General features: G+C 41.5%; 1 protein-coding gene across 2 annotated transcripts in view; it reads right to left on the bottom strand.

The window, feature by feature from the left end:
- The window catches only part of BAZ1B (bromodomain adjacent to zinc finger domain 1B), an 83,496-nt gene that overhangs the window by 24,570 nt on the left and 36,891 nt on the right, over window positions 1–22,035 (bottom strand). For both annotated transcript variants that reach the window (XM_025378532.1, XM_025378533.1), the window contains exons 7-11: window positions 13,984–15,685; window positions 7,250–7,388; window positions 6,110–6,243; window positions 2,853–2,958; window positions 2,000–2,098 (exon numbers count right to left, since the gene is read on the bottom strand). In XM_025378532.1, the coding sequence (XP_025234317.1) occupies window positions 2,000–2,098; window positions 2,853–2,958; window positions 6,110–6,243; window positions 7,250–7,388; window positions 13,984–15,685 (2,180 nt within the window). The remainder of the gene's footprint in view (window positions 1–1,999; window positions 2,099–2,852; window positions 2,959–6,109; window positions 6,244–7,249; window positions 7,389–13,983; window positions 15,686–22,035) is intronic.

Here is a 22,035-nt window from a genome sequence, read left to right as displayed (position 1 = left end):
ACTGGTCTCAAACTCCTGATTTCAAGTGATCCTCTCCCTTAGGCCTCCAAAACTGCTGGAATTACAGGTGTGCACCACCACACCCAACCACTTCTAAGCTTTTAATGGTAGGAATCAATCTTCATATTTAGTGAACAAAACAGGTCCTTTCAATTCAACACACGCAGCATCAAATGTGCTGCCCAAAGAGAAGGAACATCATAGAACTATATTCCTTTGGGGCTCTGTGTACTGACATTTTCCTTTGTTCCTTTTTTTTTTTTTTTTTTTTTTTTTGAGATGGAGTGTCGCTGTCGCCTAGGCTGGAGTGCAGTAGTGCGATCTTGGCTCACTGCAACCTCCATATCCCATGTTCAAGCGATTCTCCTGCCTCAGTCTCCCTAGTAGCTGGGACTACTAGGCGCCCGTCACCACGCCCGGCTAGTTTTTGTATTTTTAGTAGAGGCGGGGTTTTGCCATGTTGGCCAGGCTGATCTCGAACTCCTGACCTTGTAGATCCACCTGCCTCCGCCTTCCAAAGTGCTGGGATTACAGGTGTGAGCCACTGTGCCCGGCCCTCCTTTGTCTTTCTTAATTTGCCTAGACACATCTGTAATTCAGACAACACAATTCTGAATGCAATTTTAATTAATTTACACATTAAGCAGTGGACTAACATCAGTATTATGTACCTATTTTCCTTCGCAAAAGTCTGGCAATGGTGTAGAGTATGTACTGAATCACATTTTCCTTCCCTCTTCCATCAAACCTAAACTCAACTGTGAAATTGAGCAGAGTCAGAAATAAGAGGTGGCATTAAGCCAAAATCTTATCCTGGCTTTGATAGAAATGTCTACAACAATGGCAGTCGCAAATTTAGATGGAGTTGATGCTACTTTGTAGACAGAACAGGGTTTTTGGTTCTTTTTAATTCATATGGCATGAAATTCACGAACTTGAAGCATGTACTTCAGTGGTTTTTGTTGTAGAACCACCACAACTATGTAATTCCAAAACATTTTCATCACCCCAAGCAGGAATCTCTTACCTGTTAGCAATCATCACTCCCACTCTTCCCTTCTCCTATCCTCTGGCAACCACTAATCCACTTTCTGTTTGAAATAGATTTGCCTATTCTAAATGTTTCATTTGAATGAAATCATACACCACGTGGCCTTTGATGTCTGACTTATTTCACTTAGCATGTTTTCTAGGTTCATCCATGTTGTAGCACAGAACAGTACTTCATTTCTTTTTGCAGCTAAATAATATTCCATTATTTGAATATTCTAAATTTTGGGCATTTTTTGTTTCATTTTGTTTGAGATAGCGTCTCACTCTGTCACCCAGGCCAAGCCAGAGTAAAAGGGCATGATCTTGGCTCAGTGCAACCTCTGCCTCCTGGGTTCAAGTGACCAACTCAGCTCGGCCTCCCAAGTAGCTAAGACTACTTCATACACAAACCACCACACCCAGCTAATTTTTGTATTTTTTGTAGAAACAGAGTTTCTCTATGTTGCCCAGGCTGGTCTCAAAACTCCTGGACGCCGAGACATTGGCCTACCTTCACCTCTCAAAATGCCAGGATTACAGGTGTGGGCCACCATACAAGGCCTGGATATATACCAAATTTTATTTATCCATTCCATCAATTGATCGTCATTGCCATTGTTTCCACCTTTTGGTTCTTCTGAATATTGACAGAACACTTCTGGACACCCACCCATCTGGGCCTGCATCTGCAAAGCTGTCTAACAACCATGAGGCTCACAGCTTGGTGCTGGCACATGTTCTTTAGTGCATAATCCTGCTACTCTACATATAGATGGCCAAAGGCATATTTTTCCAATAAGCATAATGTGCCAAGAAAATATCAGGCAATATGAACACAAAACGGTTACACATTTAAAATATTTTACTTTAGTAACTTTAATGGATAATAATAAAAAAAACCCCTCAGATATTTATATCCAATGCTAAAGAGAAGTAAGATGTGACGAGTAAGATGAAAACCTCTTACCTCTTCTCTAGTCTCTCTTTAAGTTGACTTTCCCTTATTCCCTGAGGGTGAAGACAGTTTAACAACTCATCCAGCTCCTTTTGACTATCACATAAAAACCTGTAGGGGCAAAACAGACCTGATAACTCTGAAAAAAAAAAAAAAAATTCAAAATCAAACACTAAGCAAGGGATCTAGAGTTGGTAGTGGGACTTGGGAGAACAGAATTCCAAATGTGTTCACAGTTTACTATCTAGAAGTAGAATTAAGTAATTTACTATTTTCATGATGACTAATGTTAACTCTGTGCTAGGACACTGGAGCCAATATGGTTCCTATTAAAATATTAAATGAAATTTTATAAAGTTAATTAGCATACTTGTCCCTTTCCCTCCAGAGAGTAAACCTATACCTAAAATTCAAAAATGAAACGTCATTAAACCAAAGATGATCACAGTTAAAGTCACAGAATGGATCCTCTAAAACCTAGCTCACTGCCTAAAAGCAGAATTGCACACAAAGGAAACTAACGGCTATGCACACAATTTGTTAATTAATAAAAGTTAAGGAAAATCTTAAATACTTCTATTCCCAACCAAACTTAAGCTACATTTTTACTGCTATATAAGATACATCACATAATACACAAAGTTATATTACAAGGGGGGAAAATCAAAATTCCAACCCTTAAAAAACAAGTATCTTCTTAACGAAAATCAGGTCTGCTAATGCAAGAAGTTTTGGTACCCAAAATATCAAAGTCACACAAAGTATCCTGAGCATTATTAACTCACTGGCATCACTATACTAAATACTTTCTTCCTTAACAATTAAAAGGAAAAAGAAAGAGCAACCAGATGAATGCTCACATTACCATAGGTTCTGTCCTTGTTTAGGTGCGGTTGTCTCTACAGCAACTTCTGTTGCTGGTCCATGTTGTGTGTTCATGTTTGCATTTTTACCTAAGTTTGCTTTCTTACCTAAGAAAAATTGAGATATTAGGTTGACTACAGTAAATGCCCAATTGCTAGTTTCAAACCTAAGCAGTACCCAGTGCCAAATTCAATAATTTGTAACAACACAGATGGTTCCTGTGAAATATCAAATATATCTTCATGTATAATAGATGCTACTTTCTCTTACGTATCTTAAACACAGCATGTTATCTCAGATATTTGCTCTCTGAGGTGGAATCGCTGCACAATTCCAAAGTTTAAAAGTACTGCAACTTAGAATGAAGAATGACTATCTTTATATCAAAGCAAAATAAAGAACTTACTCCTTTTACATGATGTTAAGAGCAAAGGCATCTGTAGTGAAGCAGAAGCAATGAGAATACATAAATACCATAGACTCATCCTTGGAGGTTTCAAGTGGCAAATAATACAACTAACTTTTTTGTAAATCAGTTCCTATATACTGATACATAACTTTAACATATATATATTTTGAGCCAATTTATCAAAGCCTATCTTAGCTCATCACAATATTTGTTTTTTGTTTTTCTGAGACAGAGTCTTGCTCTGTCGCCCAGGCTGGAGTGCAGTGGTGTGATCTTGGCTCACTGAAACCTTCGGCTCACTGACACCTCCGCCTCCCGGGTTCAGGTGATTCTCCCTGCCTCAGACTGCCAAAAGGCTGGTATTATAGGCGCGCACCACCACGCCTGGCTAATTTTTGCATTTTTAGTAGAGATGGGGTTTGACCATGTTGGCCAGGTTGGTCTCGAACTCCTGACCTCAGGTGATCTGCCCACCTTGGCCTCCCAAGTGCTGGGATTACAGGTGTGAGCCACCACTCTTGGCCAGTCATCACAATACTTAGCTTACAATAAGCCTTACCTTACAATAAGCCTTACTGCATACTATGACTGTTTCTCTTCTCTTTCCCATTCTCCCCGCTTTAACCTGAAACATCTCTGCAATACTACTAACACATAACCTTGTTTAGTCTTTTCAGTTGGGGGTTTTTTTTTTTTTTTTTTTTTTTGAGACAGAATGTTGCTCTGTCACCCAGGCTGGAGTGCAGTGGCACAATCTTGGCTCACTGCAACCCCTGCCTTCTGGGCTTAAAACAATTCTCTTGCCTCAGCCTGCCAATTAGCTGGGATTACAGGCACCTGCCACCACACTCAGCTAATTTTTGTATTTTTTGTAGAGACGGGGTTTTGCCATGTTGGCCAGGCTGGTCTTCAACTTCTGAGCTCAAGTGATCCACCTGCCTCAGCCTCCCAAAGTGCTGGATTACAGGCATGAGCCACTGCATCCAGCCTCAGCTGGGTAATTTTAAATAGAAACTGCCATTCTAGAACTGGAAAACGTGAAACAACATCCACCAGGATGCTCTAGAAATGAAGGTTCTGGGTCCCCAACCTTGTCTTAGGGACACATTATAAAGTAACACTCCCTCATCCCACTGAAATCTCTTCCAAATCTAAACATCCAGGCTCCACAGTTACTGCTCTCAAATCTAACTGCCCTCACCTGAGTGTTCATGAAGTCTACCAATACTAGATTGTTCTAACAAGTGACATAATCTATGCTCAATATAATTCAACATACAAACACCTTAAATTTGAAGTTTTATTTGAAGGAATGTTTATTTTTGTAAATTAGTAGTATTCTTACTTAACAATTTTGTGAGTTTCAAGTTTGAGTTAGGAATTTCTCTAACATGAAAAGTTACTTTAAAAAAATAAAGATTTATCAATGAAGCACAAGAATCTAGTACTCAGGAAGCAACTTTTTTTTCCTTTACCTCCCACATGACACCAACACATAAGCAATTTTCATTAGGTTACAGACAGGGAGCTGAAAGAAGTTTATGGATCATTTAACCTAGTGATTCTCGACAGGGAGCACCGCTGCCTGCCATAGGCATCTGGCAGGATCTAGAGACATACTTGGTTTTCACTGCTACCACCCAGTGGGTAGAGGGAAGCTCCTGAATGCACAGGACAGCTCCCAGTACAAAAAACTATCTTCCTCATCAGTGTCATGGTGGGAGAAAAAAAAAAAAGGTTCATCTAGCCCAAAATGTCAGCAACACTGGGGTTGAGAAAACCTGAGCTAACCTAAGAATCTTATTTTTTTAATTAAAATTTGTTTAATTTCTTTCTCGAAATATACTCAATACATACACTTTAAGAAGATGAATATATATTCAGAAAACCATTCACTGTGTATTTCTTTTACAAACTGAACACATATACCCAGCACCCAGATGAAGAGAAAGAATATTACCAGTGTCCCTACATGATCCCTTCTCAGTCACTCATTCTTCATTAGGTATTTGCTATGTTTCTCCTCACAAGAATTGTAAGGACCTTATCTGTCTTGTTTGCAGCTATACCCCTAGCATTTAAGACCTTATCTGTCTTCTTTGCTGCTGTACCCCTAACATATGAAAAACTGCTTCACAAATAGATTCAGCATAAACACTGATTAAATTAATTTTAACAGTAAAAGAGGGTCAGGTGCGGTGGCTCACACTTGTAATCCCAGCACTTTGAGAGGCCGATGTGGGTGAATCATCTGAGGTCAGGAGTTTGAGACCAGGTTGGCCAACATGGCGAAACCCTGTCTCTACTAAAAATACAAAAATTAACCAGATGTGGTGGCAGACACCCGTAGTCCCAGCTACCTAGGAGGCTGAGGTAGGAGAACTGTTTGAACCCAGGAGGCGGAGGTTGCAGTGAGCCGAGATCGCACCACTGCACTCCAGCTTGGGTGGCAAGAGTGAAACTCCGTCTCCAAAAAAAAAAAAAAAGTAGAAGAGGACATGCAACACTGCCCTTCTTAGCCCCCATACCTCAGTTTCAGCCCTTGAGGCACCTACAAAGGCTTCCAAGGGACAAAGTTTGAAAACTGCTCCTATAAAATCTAATACCCAAATATCCTAATATTCAAGCTCTTCATCTTCTCACACTATGCTTAGAACAAAGGTAGTAATCAAATGTGGGTTTCTTTCCTTCTGTCTACACATTTCACACCTACCCATGTCACTCAAATTGATCTAAGACCACAATAAAGAAATTCTGCAAATGGAAAAAGTGACAGAGGAAAGGCAGTCCTTAATGTTGAGCCCACTAGAGCAGGGTGAACTCACTCTTAGATATACAGATATACTCACTGCGGGGACAGTAATCCTCATCAGCAGAGACTGTGTGGTCTTTGCAGTGATGGTTGAATCGGTAGTCAATGCTATCATGTACCCAGCCTTTTTCAATGAATAATCCTGGAACTTCATCTGAGAAGAGCCAGTATCTACAAATCACAACCAGTATTAGTAAGACAATGAATAGATCAGGACTGCCGGATGATTTTACTGCTGGAGAAGATAATTACAGAGTATCATTGAGCATTCAAAACCACAGTTTACGGAATTCTTCCTCTTCAGAACTCTAGACAGATAAAAATTGCAAGGTAAATCAAAGTATATGAGAAATGTTGAAACTGGAGACTAGTTTAGTGTCTGTAATTTGTGTAACTTCTTTTTTTTTTTTTTTTTGAGACAGTCTCGTTCTGTCGCCCAGGCTAGAGTACAGTGGCCTGATCTCAGCTCACTGCAAGCTCCGCCTCCCGGGTTTACGCCATTCTCCTGCCTCAGCCTCCCGAGTAGCTGGGACTACAGGCGTCCGCCGCCTCACCCAGCTAGTTTTTTATATTTCTTAGTAGAGACACGGCTTCACCGGGTTAGCCAGGAGGGTCTCAATGTCCTGACCTCGTGATCTGCCCGCCTCAGCCTCCCAAAGTGCTGGGATTACAGGCTTGAGCCACCGCGCCCGGTCACTTCTTTCTTTTTTCAATGGAAACAGGGTCTCGCTATGTTGGCCAGGCTGGTCTTGAACTACTGGCCTCAAGCAATCCTCTTGCCTCAGCGTCCCAAAGTGTTAGGATTACAGGTGTGAGCCACCACGCCCAGCCCCAATTTGTGTAACTACTAATATTTCTCCTTCTTTAGGTTTTACAAAATGTATGCATTTAAAACCTATTATCATTTTTAAAGACTTGTATTTGGATTACATTTCACCTATCACCATCATTTAAGCTTCCTACTTGTGGTATCTTCAAGGGCATGAGTATGTTTTACTTAACTTGCAACTCTAGCATTTGGCAGTTAATATTCAATAATCATCAACAATTCTGTTTCCAAATAGAAATGGAAAACTGAAGAGAGAAGCTTGCCTATTCTTGTACTTTAGGAAATTTTCATAACTAACAGCAATGTAAATAGTCCTAAAGAAAACAAAAATTCGCTTGAGGAACTGACCTATTATGGTTTCGATCTGTGCCAATAGGAGTCCTGCGCATGACTAGTTTGGCCTTGGCAATCCCTTCCTGGAAAGCTTTCTCAGCAGCTGCTTTGTGCTTCCGTATTCGTTCTTCTTCAGCTTGTCGTTCCAGTTTCACTATTAAAAAGACTCAATCAGATATTTTCCTAGTAAATCCCACTCTTACAAATTAAATAAAATATGGAGTAAAAAGTGGCTAGTGTACAGCAGTTGTTTATAAAATCTTAGTTTGCTTTCCCTAATTCTAATGTTGTAAGAAATGACATGTGAGGCAGCAACATCTAGTCCTCCTACACTCCTTGAATTTTGGTGACATCTCATCCCTAACTCAATGCAAAATCTTTTATCTACAAAATATCACTTCTTTTTGTTTTCGTTTTGAGGCAGAGTCTTGCTCTGTCACCCAGGCTGGAGTGCAGGGGCGCGATCTCGGCTCACTGCAACCTCTGCCTCCCAGGTTCAAGCAATTCTCCAGCCTCAGCCTCCCGAATGTAGCTGGACTACAGGCACACACCACCATGTCCAGCTATTTCTGGCATTTTTAGTAGAGATGGGGTTTCCCCATGTTGTCCAGGCTTGTCTCGAACTCCTGACCTCAAATGAATCACCCGTCTCAGCCTCCCAAAGTGCTGGGATTACAGGCGTGAGCCACCATACCCGGCCAAAATATCACTTCTTAATATATTTTAAACAATCCTGAAGAAATAGTTAACAGTCCATAAATGGGACTAACTGAAACATCTTCTGACAGGTGCACCTACAGGATCCTCAAAAAGATCATGATAAATAAAACCAGTAAAGTAACTATTTCAAAATAAAACATACTTCAGTCCTGAGGAATCTGATAGTAATTTGGCTTAACAGCCCTGAAGACAAGAAAAAAAAACCTGAAAAACAGCAGGGGAGCACTTGTGAATAATAATTATTTTACACTGAACACCTATTTTTCTAATTATTCAGCAAGTTACTGTTAATGATAAAAATTTTATTTCTGATTATTCATTAATTAGGTTTGAAATTTCCCTCAACAACAAAAGCAGCCCACTAATTTTGAAAGTTTTTCCATAACTGTCACAAACCCTGACACCACAGAGTACAGAGCAATGCTATATACATTGTCACAATTTTAAAAAATTGTTCATTGTTTTTTTAGAGACAGGGTCTTACTATGTTTGCCCATGCTGGTCTCAAACTTCTGGGCTCAAGCAATCCTCCTGCCTCGGCTTCTAAGGGTGCTGGGATTAGAGGTGTGAGCCATTACACTCAGCCCCAAGAATTTTTAACCCTGATTGTCTTATTGACAATAACATCTACAATAAGATGTGAATCTGGAAAATGCATCTGTCTAAAGATGTTACTTTAAAAACTTAAGATAAATTCCATTTAAAACATGGAATTTGTTACCTTTGATAAACAGTTTTCTAGCCCAAATGACACTGTATATTTTTAACAATGCTTATAGTAAAAAACAGTACAAAGGTAAATGATAAAAAAGAGAGAGAGAGAATGAGTGAGTGATGGCCCAATTATTACAGTGAAGGAAAAGTTTAGTCTCCCAAGACCACAAACAAAGAAACATAAACCAACTTAGGACAAGTCACCAAAGCAAGACCCAAGTTCTGACTCAGAGGTTACAGCACTGAACTAGTTATCCAAAGACCTGAACTCTAATCCAAATACTGATTTTGGTAAAATATTAATATCATGTCCTTTGTTTCTATACAAATAACAGAATATCATCTTCTTTTCCTTTCTCTTAAGATAAATATAAAACACAGCAAAGCAGTCCAAAAATGCAAGAAGAAATTATTACGTTTCCGATAAAACAGGGCCGAACGTCTTAACCTACATTCTGCTTTATCTGGAGTACAGTTACACTTTTTTTTCTCTTTTTTTGAGACAGAGTTTCTCTCGTGTTGCCCAGGCTGGAGTGCAACGGTGTGATATCGCCTCACCGCAACCTCCACCTCCCAGGTTCAAGCAATACTCCTTGCCTCAGTCTACTGAGTAGCTGGGATTACAGGCATGTGTCACCACACCCAGCTAATTTTGTATTTTAGTAGAGACAAGGTTTCTCTGTGTTGGTCAGGCTGGTCTTGAACTCCCAACCTCAGGTGATCCGCCCACCTCAGCCTCCCCAAGTGCTGGGATTACAGGCGTGAGCCACTGCGCCCGGCCGCAGTTATACTTTCTTGATAGGTTTTGTTTTGAGATGGAGTCTCGCCCTGTCACCCAGCCTGTAGTGCAATGGCACGATCTCGGCTCACTGCAACCTCTGACTCCCTGGTTCAAGCAATTATCCTGCCTCAGCTTCCCGAGTAGCTGGAATTACAGGCGTACGTACCACCACGCCCAGCTAATTTTTTTTGTTTTGTTTTGTTTTTTGAGACACAGTCTTGCTCTCTCCCCTAGGCTGGAGTGCGGTGGTGCAATCTTGGCTCACTGCAACCTTGGACTCCCTGGTTCAAGCAACTCTCCTGCCTCAACATCCTGAGTAGCTGGGATTACAGGCATGCGCCACCACACCAGGCTAATTTTTGTATTTTCAGTAGAGACAGGGTTTCACCATGTTGGCCAGAATGGTCTTGATCTCCTGACCTTGTGATCCACCCGCCTCAGCCTCCCAAAGTGCTGGGATTACAGGCGTGAGCCACCGCGCCCCCAGCTAATTTTTTGTATGTTGGCCAGGCTGGTCTCAAATTCCTGACCTCATGATCCACCCGCCTCGGCCTCCCAAAGTGTAGGATTACAGGCGTGAGCCACAGAGCCTGGATCTTCACAGGTCTTTAAAATTGTAAATACAATGGGCAGGGGCGGTGGCTCACGCCTTTAATCCCAGCAATTTGGGAAGTTGAGGCAGGCGGTTCACTTGAGGTCAGAGTTTGAGACCAGCTGAGCCAACATGATGAATCCCCATCTCTACTAAAAATACAAAAATTAGCTGGGCATAGTAGCGGACGTCTTGTTATTGCAGCTACTCAGGAGGCTGAAGCACAGGAATGGCTTGAACCTGGGAGGCAGAGGTTGCAGTGAGCCAAGATCGCACCACTGTACTCCAGCCTGGGCGACAGAGCAATGCTCTGTATCCAAACAAATAAATAAAATGGAAAGTACATATTATATATGTGTACTCAGGCACAGTATGCATTATATGTAAAAATATTTCAATGACCTTAAGGTAGTGTAAACTAAAATTTATTCTAAAAGGAATACACATTTTCTAATAAAAGAACTATTCAAGCCGGGTGTGGTGGCTCAGGCCTGTAATCCCAGCAGTTTAGGAGGCTGAAGCGGGAAGATCACTTGAGTTTAGGGGTTTAATACCAACCTCCACAAATAATAAAAAGATTAGCCAGGCGTGACACACGCCTGTAGTCCCAGCTGCTCGGGAGGCTGAAGTGGGAGGATCACTTGAGCCCAAGAGGTCAAGGCTGCAGGGAGCTGAGATCACACTGCTGCACTCCAGCCTGGGTGACAGAATGAGACCTTGTCTCAAAATAAAATAAAAAAGAAAATGTTGAAAAAGAACAAGCTGGAAGATCAACACTTTCCTATTCCGAAACTTACTACAAAGTAATCAGCACAATGTGGCTTTAACATAAAGACAGACATACAGATCAACGAAATAGAATTCAGAGTCCAGAAATAAGCTAACGTATCCTAGAGTCGTATGATTTTTGACAAGTCTGTCAAGGCCATTCAATGGGGAAAGGTTTACCATTTCAAAAAATGACACTGGGACAACTGGAGAGCCACACACACACAAAAAAATAAAGCTGAACTTTTACCTTACACTATAAAAATTAGCTGAAAATAAAAGACGTAAATTTCAGATGTAAAACTACAAGATATTTGGAAGAAAACAAGAGTAAATCTTCATGACCCCAGGTTTGGAAACAGATCCTTAAATCTAACATCAAATCTATGAGTAACAAAAGAATAAACAGATAAAATGAACCTCAACAAATTTAAAAAACTTTTGTGCTTCAAATGATACTACTAAGAAAGTTAAAGGACAGGACAGGCGCAGCAGCTCACAGCTATAATCCCAGCACTTTGGGAGGTCGAGGCAGGCGGATAACCTGAGGTCAGGAGTTCGAGACCAGCTTGGTCAACATGGTGAAACCCCATCTCTACTAAAAATACAAAATTAGCCAGGCGTGGTGGCACACACCTGTAATCCCAGCTACTTGGGAGGCTGAGGCAAGAGAATCACTTGAATCCAGGAGACAGAGGTTGCAGGGAGCCGAGATCACACCACTGCACTCCAGCGTGGGCACAAAAAAGTGTGAAACTCTGTCTCCCAAAAAAAATTAACAAAAAAAAAAGTGAAAGAACACACAAAATAGATTAAAATATTTGTAGACCAGGTATCTGACAGAGAATTGTATCTAGAATATATAAAGAGCTCTTACAACTCAATAATAAACAACTCAATTTAATAATGGGCAAATGATCTGAATTACTACTTCTCCAAAGACACACAGGTAGCCAGGAGACACATGAAAAGATGTTCAACATCATTAGCCATCAAAGAAATGCAAATCAAAACCACAATGAGATACCATTTCACACCCACTAGGATGACTACCATCAAAAAGTCAGAAAATAACAAGTATTGATGAGGACGGAGAAAAGTCAGAACCTTTAATTCGCTGCTGGCGGGCATGTAAAATTGTGCAGCCACTTTGGAAAACAGTCTGGCAGTTTCTCAAATGGTTAAACATAACCATATGACCCAACAATCTCATTCTAGGTATTAACTCTAAAGAAATCAAAGTACATGACTGCTCAAAAACTCATTCACCAATGTTTATGGCAGCATTATTCATAACAGGCAAAAGATGAAAACAATCTAAATGTTTATCAAGTGATGAATGAGAAACAAAACGTGGTATATCCAAATAATGGAATATTATCCAGCCACAAAAGGGAATGAAGTACTAACACATGCTACAACATGGATGAACCTGGAGAACATGCTAAGTGAAAAAAGCCAGCCATAAAAAGGCTGCATATTACATGACTGCATTTACATGAAATATCCAGAATAGGTAAATCCACAGACACAGAGAACAGACTGGTGGTTGCCGGGGGATGGGGACAGGGGAGAAGTGAGTGACTTTTGGGTTTTCTTTTAAAAATGTTTTGGGGCCAGGCGCGGTGCGGTGGCTGGCCTGGCACGGTGGCTGGCCAGGCACAGTGGCTCACACCTGTAATCCCAGCACTTTGGGAAGCTAAGGCAGGTGGATCCGGACCTCGAAACCAGCCTGGCCAACATGGTGAAATCCCGTCTCTAAACACAAAAATTGACCAGGCATGATGGCGCGTGCCTATAATCCCAGCTACTCGAGAAGCTGAGGCAGGAGAATCACTTGAACCCAGGAGGCGGAGGTTGCAGTGAGTCAAGATTGCACCACTGCACTCCAACCTCTCAGGAAAAAAAAAAAAAAGGTTTTGGAACTAAATAGAGGTAGTCTATTTTGTGACTGGCTTCTTTCACTTAGCATAATGTTTTCAAGATTCATTCATGTTGCAGCATGTAAAACATTAGCTAAGTGAAAGTCACAAAAGACTACCTATTTATTATACAATTCCATTTACAGAAAACATCTAGAATAGCAAATCTGTAGAGACAAAGTAGACTGGTGGTTGCTCAGGGCTGGGGAGGATGAGTGAATGGGGTAATGACAGTTCATGGGTAGGTTTCTTTCTGATTTGATAAAAATGTTATAAAATTGACTGTGGCAATGGTTGTACATTATCTGTGAATCCACTGAAAACACTAACTCATACACAATAAGTGAACTAATTATACTGCATGTTGATTATTTCTTAATAAAGCTGCTTTTTAAAAGTTCAGATTTGATGGTGCCATCAAAGCCCAAAATTTTTAAGTTCTTAAATCTTTTTTTTTTTTTTTTTTGAGACGGAGTCCCGCTCTGCCGCCCAGGCTGGAGTGCAGTGGCCGGATCTCAGCTCACTGCAAGCTCCGCCTCCCGGGTTTATGCCATTCTCCTGCCTCAGCCTCCCAAGTAGCTGGGACTACAGGCGCCCACCACCTCGCCCAGCTAGTTTTTTGTATTTTTCAGTAGAGACGGGGTTTCCCCATGTTAGCCAAGATGGTCTCGATCTCCTGACCTTGTGATCCGCCCGTCTCGGCCTCCCAAAGTGCTGGGATTACAGGCTTGAGCCACCACGCCCGGCCAAGTTCTTAAATCTTAAAGGACAGATTACTTAAAGGACAACTTAAAGGACAATCTGAGTTGGTGACTGTGCTAGGGGCTTCAAATATCCTGTCAACCAATTTTACAACAATCTTATCAAGCATATGAGGAAAGTGAGGCACAGGTAAGTAACTTGCCCAAAGGAACATTGTACAGCTAAGTCAGAGCTAGGATCTGAACCCAGGTCAGTCAACTCCCGAGTCCTAGGTTGTTTCCACTATGCTTATGTGTAGATTTGGTCCTTTATTCAACCCAGAAAAGATGCCAACATCACACTAACTTATTAACTAATCAGAATGCCAGGCTGAACACTCCAGCTAAAATATGAAATTATCAATAGAATAAAAAGTAAAATACATACCAATAGGTGCCAGGTTATTACATACAGAAATAAGTAAACAGAGACCCTACCATTACCTCAATAATTTCCTTTCTTTTACTATCTTCTACAGAGTTTCCCCTTTTCTCTCAGCATGAAATTTTACCTTTCATTTCTCTTTCCTGGATTTCCCGTTCCTTCTTAGCTTGAATGGCAAGCAACCTTCTGCTCTTCACAGCACTAATCATGTCTTCAGCTTCTGTATCTACTTGGGGCTCAAACTTCACAATTTCTTTTTTCCTATCAGTTTTGCCTAACCCATTCTCCACTTTTCCATTTTCTTTATTTTTGGCTTCCATTTCTTTCCGTTTCTGTTTCTCTGCTCTCTTCTTATCATTTTCTTCCTTCAACACAGCAAGCCGCTCCTTCCACAACTCTGCAGACATCTGCTGCCTGGTCTCCATGTGGTCTTGCACAGAGTATGTCATGAGGATCCGGTGGCACAGTGCTGTCAAGATCTGTAACTTCTCTTCTGACGTCAGCTCAAAAAATTCAGAGGTCTCCAGCTTTTCTAGGAACTCATCTCGTACCTCATTATCCTCAAATGCAGCTGAATCTTTATTGTCATCTGTGTCTGAGCCCTCGCTTTCCTCCTGAACGTCACATCTACGCAAGCAGAGCCGCACCAGCTCTGAAACAGAATGCAGAGTCAAGGGGATTTCCGACAGCTTCATTCCCAATTCACCATAGTCTTCTGCTATCTCATCTTGTAGTAGGGTCTGTAAGAGGATGACCAACACCCTATTAAGGTATAAAAAGCCACCCTTATCTGCACTCAAGGCTTCCATAAGGGACACAGCAGTAATAGGATACTGAGCATCTGGTAAAAGTAGCCCAGAATAACAGCTCAAGAATTCCACCACCATGGCCACATCCCCAAACAGCGTGTTGGGCAGCCCTTCAGGGGTATCCACCAATCTGAATGGTGGAAGGTTTTTGCCAGTTAACTCTTGGTCCTCATACCGCTTCTGTTTTTCTAATCTCTCAAGCATTTCTTTTTCTCTTCGTTCTTTGGCTTTTTCCTTCAACTTCTTTTTCAGTTCCTCCCGTTTCTTTTTCAAATATTCTTTCCGTTGCTCTTCAGACATAGAAGCCCACCTCTTTTTGTGCTCTAGAAGTTCATAGCGTTTTTGAACAAGACTTCGCAATTCTTCTGGGAGACGAGCTCTATCTTCACTAGAGAGAAGACGAGCTGTTTTGGAGATAACACAGGACAGGGCGCTCCTCTTGTCCTCCCTGTCTTTATTTTCTTTGTAGTAGGCAATGAGGTGTAGGGCTGCAGGAGGCAGATGTTTATGAGGTTTACTAGAGGACCTAGGTGTACTCCCAGAATTCCGTGGGGTTCGCGTCATCTTCTGTGTACCTTTGGCCATATCCAACAGAGTCATCTGCTTCATTTTGGTTTTAGGAGTCTTCAGTCCCTTTTTGGGAGATTTGGAATTCCCTGTGGATTTCTGTCCATTCAGGATGCCTTTGCTTCTGCCCTTTGCCTTCAAAGGCTTGTCACTGTGCTTTCCTGGTTTCTTGGCAGGTGGGCCTTTTTTAGGAATGTGAAAGTTAGCGTGCAGCTTATTGGGCGACATCATCTTCATCATTTCTTCTAGATGTTCTTCAGGAGATTTGGAATTCTTTGAGTTCTTCACTTTGAGTGGCGAGCCACTCAACGACTTCTTCAAGTGTACGTGACACCATAACTTAGGATTTAGTGGTGAACTAAGAGAAGAGTTGTCTGTCTTGGATTTCTTTGAGGGCTTCCTGTCTGGGGATCCAGTATTCTTCCTCTTAGTAGAAGGGTTGAGAGTCATATACTAGAATTTAAGAATAGGAGCAAAATTAATTTTAAAATCTAAAACTAACTTAAGCAACATTTAAGCATCTTAAAGGCCCTCTTCCCCAGCTATTCAGGTAAAGCTACATATTCATATCTCTTCATAGATACTTTGTCCCTGAAAAAAGCAAAGACATGAACGTTAGCTAAGGTTTTTTACTATGTCAACACAAAATTCCCTTGACATCCAGACTTAATATTAGACATTTTTGCTATGTAACTAGTTCTCTGTTTATATATATTAATGGTTCTTAAATATTTAAACAAAATCTGTGAACCCCTCCACCAGAAATATTAGACAAAAACTACACATACAATTTCAGAGAATCCATCCATGGACCCCAGATTAAGGATATATGATCGACAAAATGGCAGTATCTGAAAAGTTTAAAATGCACTGTTCTTGAAACAAGAATGAATTTTCATCCTTTCACTGTTGGTTACTATTCAGGGCATTTTACGCTTTTAAGCAGAAATGATACTGCTTAAAGCACTTTTGTCTAAACTCTAAGGCACATTTTCTGATAAAAGCAACAGTTAGTGTAAGAACGTGAACACTGCTCACAGATAAAGACACCTCCTGACCTGGGCCTCAAACTCCCCTTTGTCCTCACCCCACACTTTTTTTTTTTGAGACGGAGTTTCGCTCTTTTTGCCCAGGCTGGAATACAATGGCGCGATCTCGGCTCACCACTACCTCCGCCTCCCAGGTTCAAGTGATTCCCCTGCCTCAGCCTCCTGAGTAGCTGGGATTACAGGCATGCGCCACCATGCCACATTACTTGGCCACCCCACACTTTTAAGAACACATTCTGGCGGGCGCGGTGGCTCACACCTGTAATCCCAGCACTCTGGGAGGCCAAGGCAGGTGGATCACTTGAGGTCAGGAGTTGGAGACCAGCCTGGCCAACATGGTGAAATCCTGTCTCTACTAAAAATGCAAAAATTAGCCAGGTGTAGTGGCGCATGTCTGTCACCCCAGCTACTCAGGAGGCTGAGGCTCGAGATCACTTGAACCCAGGAGGAGGAGATTGCAGTGAGTCAGGATCACGTCACTGCACTCCAGCCTGGAGGACAGAGCAAGACCCCCGTCTCAAAAAAAAAAAAAAGAGAATTCATTCCCATGACTAATTTCACACCATTCTCCTTTGAACATACCCTCTTATCTTCCAAATCCACTCCCTCTAGTCCCGCAACTCTACAGTCCTTCAATCTCACCAGAACCTTAAACCCATTAATTTTATTACATTTTCACCACCCTAACCCCCATGTCTTGCTTTACCCAGATTAAATTTTAGTCAATCATGATAATTCGTCTCACATAAACCTATAGTTCCCTCGTCTCTCTTATTCTACTTGGAAAAGCCATAACCCTGATTAACTCACTCTATTTACTCCTGCCCTGCATATGTTCAGCTTAAACACGGCTAAAATAATAGATACAATAAAAGCGAGGGGTCTCAGCCAGGTGCAGTGACTCACGCCTGTAATCCCAGCACTTTGGGAGGCCAAGGCGGGCGGATCACAAGGTCAGGAGATTGAGACCAACCTGGCTAACATGGTGAAACCCTGTCTCTACTAAAAATACAAAAAAATTAGCCAGGCGTGGTGGCGGGCGCCTGCAGTCCCAGCTACCTGGGAGACTGAGGCATGAACCCGGGAGGCGGAGCTTGCAGTGAGCTGAGATCATGCCACTGCACTCCAGCCTGGGTGACAGAGCAAGACTCTGCCTCAAAAAAAAAAAAAAAAAAAGTGAGTAGTCTCACTTTAAATTCATTGCCAGGCACCTCAAATAGGTCCTCCACATCACCTAGTAAACAGTGTGTTCCTTTAGTCCACTCATGTTCCCACTCTACTGATACACATCTCGTCTCCTCAAACCTCCCATGCCTCACCTCCATCATACACAATCAGTTAACAGGTTACAGTCTGGTCCATTTGTCACGATACCACTGCTTCTCTTTTTAAATGTGCATTGAAAAAAAGAAAAACCAAACTCTATGAGTGGAACACTTTAAAAAAGATAATTACGAAGAAAAACGCCTGACAGCTAAAATGCAAACTAATTGAAAATACCAAGTAATCCAAAATACAGCCCATTTCAGAGGAAAACTGTTGCTTTAAGTGATTAGGGAAAAGACTAGAGAAACTCTAGAATATGTAATTATTACCAAAAGCAGCTAAGCCCATCAATGGCACTCACAAATATGAACATCCAGTTTTTGAACAGAAGGGACTAACCGGAAAAGAGCAATACGTAAAGAAGTAGTCTAAAGACAACAAGTAGGTCAGGCTAGTTTGAGATGAGACTACAGGCAAGAAAACAGGTAAGAATTACTGAATATAGAATTATGAGCCCCTTAAAAAAGGGTACAGGGAAATGGCTAAGGTGAGATAAATCCCAGAGATCACAGAGTAAAACACCTATGCTCCTGTTAGGAGAAAAGCAAATAAGTTTAGTAAAATCAAATAAGCTGTACTATAAAGCCATTTAAGTTTTTTTCTTTTTTTTTTGTCTGGAGTGCAGTAGCGCAATCCTGGCTCATTGCAACCTCCACCTCCCAGGCTCGAGCGATTCTCCTGCCTCAGCCTCCCAAGTAGGTGGGATTATAGGTGTGCACCACCACACCCGGCTAATTTTGGTATTTTTAGTAGAAACAGGTTTCACTATGTTGGCCAGCTTGGTCTCGAACTCCTGACCTCAGGTGATCTGCCACCTCCGCCCCCTAAAGTGTTGGGATTATAGGCATGAGCCACCCAGCCAGGCCCCAATTAAGACTTAAACATTGAAGATATAATGAGAGAAACGAGCCCACAGAACCATGGCTACACACAGAGGAAAAAAACATGGCCTGCACTGAGTAGGATATACTTAACAAATCCCTCTTTTGGCTAAGTTATCTAACTTTAAAGGCCCATTGGCCTTTGAAGAGTTCCAGGCAACTGCAGGTTATTGTTCCTCTGCCCGACTTTCTGTTGCCTGATTAAAACTGGAATGTGTTGTTCCCCAATCCCCAAAAATCATCATTAGAATGGGCTGACAAAGAGGCTTTACAGCTTTACAACATATAAACCCTATCCATGACTCCTGGATTACTTTCCCTAGATGCAGAATTTCCTCATTCTAGTTTCCCAGAACTGCATTTCACAAAATGCTAGGAAGAATAAGCCAAGATAACTTATTTAAGACTCCAATCTCCTCATGGACAGTAATACTATCAGTACTCCAAAGAGAATATGGCAGAGGCCATCCAAATTGCAGAGCAAGACCCATTACTACCCTGACAAGAAATAAGAACAAATGTGTGCCCCCAAAAAGTTAACAACCTTCTTCAGTCAGCCTTGGAAAATCTTCAGAGTATACACATAGAGACGGACATTTTTTCTAATGCTCAGAACAACAGATTATATATTTAAAGTTATCCTAAAATGAAATTTATTGCTAAAAAGACTAAGTTTCATTTTTAGCATTTTAAATAGGTATGTTTTAATAGGGCCTGTTACAATAACTGGGACACTTCTTTATTTACTGATTATAGTTCTATTTTAAAAGAAAAATCACTCACATTTTTCATAAGGTTCTTTAAACTTCTTCCACTTAGAAGCATAGTAGCATGAAGAAATGACACAAGAAAAAGGTGGGATGGCTTAGCCATGAGAGTCTAGCAATCCATTTTTATTCATAAGGTGTGTTTTTGTGGCAAGCCACACCATGTTTTTTTGTTTGTTTTTTTCTTAAAAATGAAAGAAATGAACTCACCCAACCCCCTCCCAATAGGCCGGCTCCCCACGTGAGCAGTCCTTCAGTAACTGGATCATCTCAGCATGGGGCATGCTGGGCAGTCACAGCCAAATGGGAGCCAGCTTGGCTGGACTCAGGGGGATCTGAAAAAGTATAAAACCACTTATGCGCCAACGGTGCTCCCTATCCCCCACTCAGCACAGTTATTCTACCAGATGAGCGGATGGGGAGGGAGAAGAAAGGACACCTGGATTACTACTAGTATAATTTTTGGCAGAGGCCCTTCCTAATTGCTAAACAGAAATAAATATTTATGACTGTCTCAGCAGCATGGAAGGTTGAAAGGAAAAGAGCATCCACAATTTTACATTTGTTCCTGTCACCTGAAACTCACCACAACCACAAATATCTGTCTGCAACTCCTGTTTCTTGATTAAAAATACAATAAAAATGAAAGAAATTACTTGTAGTAGCTCATTCAGATGCTGCATACAATTTAATAATAAGCAATATAATCTAGGCAGCAAAACCCTAAATTAGCAAACCTTGGCAATCTCTAGTCTGATTCTTATCTAACTGTTCTCATTCACCCAAGGCAACATGTTAGAACTTTGAGGACAACACTCAAATAGCGGGCTTTTCTCAATTTCCATATGCCTTTATTAGCAAATTTGCAAAATTTGTTACTATAAAATGTATTTAAACTGTTTTCAAAATAATATAATTTGCTTTTCACTTTTTTTTCTTCTAGCAAAGCATTCCTTCAACAATATAATTTACATTTTAAAGTACTTCTGTTCTAATCCCTAACTCGCAAACTTTTTTTTTCCTCCCCTCAAAACAGTGTCTCACTCTGTCTGTCACACAGGCTGGAGTGCAGTGGCATGATCATAGCTCACTGCAAACTTGACCTCCTGGGCTCAAGGGATCACCCTGCCTCCGTCTCCGAAGTAGCCTGGACTAAAGGCACACACCACCATACTGGGTTAATTTTTTTTGTGTGTGTGTAGAAACAGGGTCTCACCATGTTACCCAGGCTGGTCTCAAACTCATGGACTCAAGCAATCCTCCCACCTCAGCCTCCCAAAGTGCTGAAATTACAAGCAGGAGCCACTACACCCAGCCATAAACAACAAACAAACTTTAGGAGTGAGACTTCATTCAAAGAAAAATCAGGCCAGGTGTGGTGGCTCACGCCTGTAATCCTAGCACTTTGGGAAGCCGAGGCGGGTGGATCACAAGGTCCAGGGATTGAGACCATCCTGGCCAACACGGTGAAACCCCATCTCTACTAAAAATACAAAAATTAGCCGGGTGTGGTGGCAGGTGCCTATAGTCTCAGCTACTCGGGAGGCTGAGGCAGGAGAATTGCTTGAGGCCGGGAGGCGGAGGTTGCAGTGAGCCGAGATTACGTCACTGCATCCCAGCCTGGTGACAAGGCGAGACTGTGTCTCAGAAAAAAAAAAAAGAGAAAGAGAAAGAGAAAGAGAGAGAGAGAGAGAGAGAAAGAGAGATCGATCAGCCACGCATGATAGCTCACGCCTGTAATCCCAACACTTCGAGGGTCAGGGGAGTGGGGACTGCTTGAGTCCAGAGTTTGAGACCAGCCTGGGTAACATGGCGAGATCCTGTCTCTGCAACAAATTAAAAATAAAAATTAGCTGGGCTTCGTGGTGCACACCTGTGGTCTCAGCTACTTAGGAGGCTAAGGTAGGTGGATCGCTTGAGCCCAGAGGTCAAGAATGAAGTGAGTTATGATCGCACCACTGCTCCTCCAGCCTGGACAGAGCAAGATCCTGTCTCAAAAAAATAAAAAATAAAATAAAATATGCAATACCATGAGCAATGGACAAAATTATGTCACTGCCTCGTTACATGATGCACTGAGAATACATCAATTCTTATGTCCAAATATTCGTAACCTGAATCTAATCATGAATAAACCAAAATCAAAGAGCATTCTACAAAATAACCGGGTTCTATTATTTTAAAATGTCAAGGTTTTGAAAGACAAAGAATAGCTGAGGGACTGTCCCAGATTAGAAGAGACCAAAGAGACAAGTAAATGTAACACACGTGACACATGGTAGCACAATGAATCCTATTAAAGCAAAACAAAATTGTTTTTTGGTTAAAAGGCGATTACTGAAGAATTGGGAAAATGTGAGTAAAAACTATAGATCAGATAATAGAGTTACTTCAACGTTAACTTCTTTATTTCGACAACTCTACTGTAGTTATGTTAGAAAATATCCTTGATTTTTTGTTTTGCTTTGTAGAGATGAAATCTTGCCATGATGCCCAGGAAGGTCCTGAACTCCTGGACTCAAGTGATCTTCCCACCTCAGCCTCCCAGAGTGCTAGAATTACACAAGTGTGAGCTAGCAATATCAATGTTTTAAAGAAATCCATATTCCAATATTCCATAAAAGGGCATCCTGCCTGGAAAATCACTTGGCTCAGGAAAAAATAATTCATGTGTGTGTGTAGAGAGCAGATTAGGCCAGATGCAGTGGCTTGTGCCTGTAATCCCAACACTTTGGGAGGCTGAGGCAGGAGGATCACTTGAGACCAGGAGCTCAAGACCA

The sequence above is a fragment of the Theropithecus gelada genome, chromosome 3, assembly GCF_003255815.1.
Source record: "Theropithecus gelada isolate Dixy chromosome 3, Tgel_1.0, whole genome shotgun sequence".
Taxonomy (NCBI): domain Eukaryota; kingdom Metazoa; phylum Chordata; class Mammalia; order Primates; family Cercopithecidae; genus Theropithecus; species Theropithecus gelada.
Note: the sequence above shows the minus strand (reverse complement) of the source record. Positions and strands in the feature narration are given on the sequence as shown.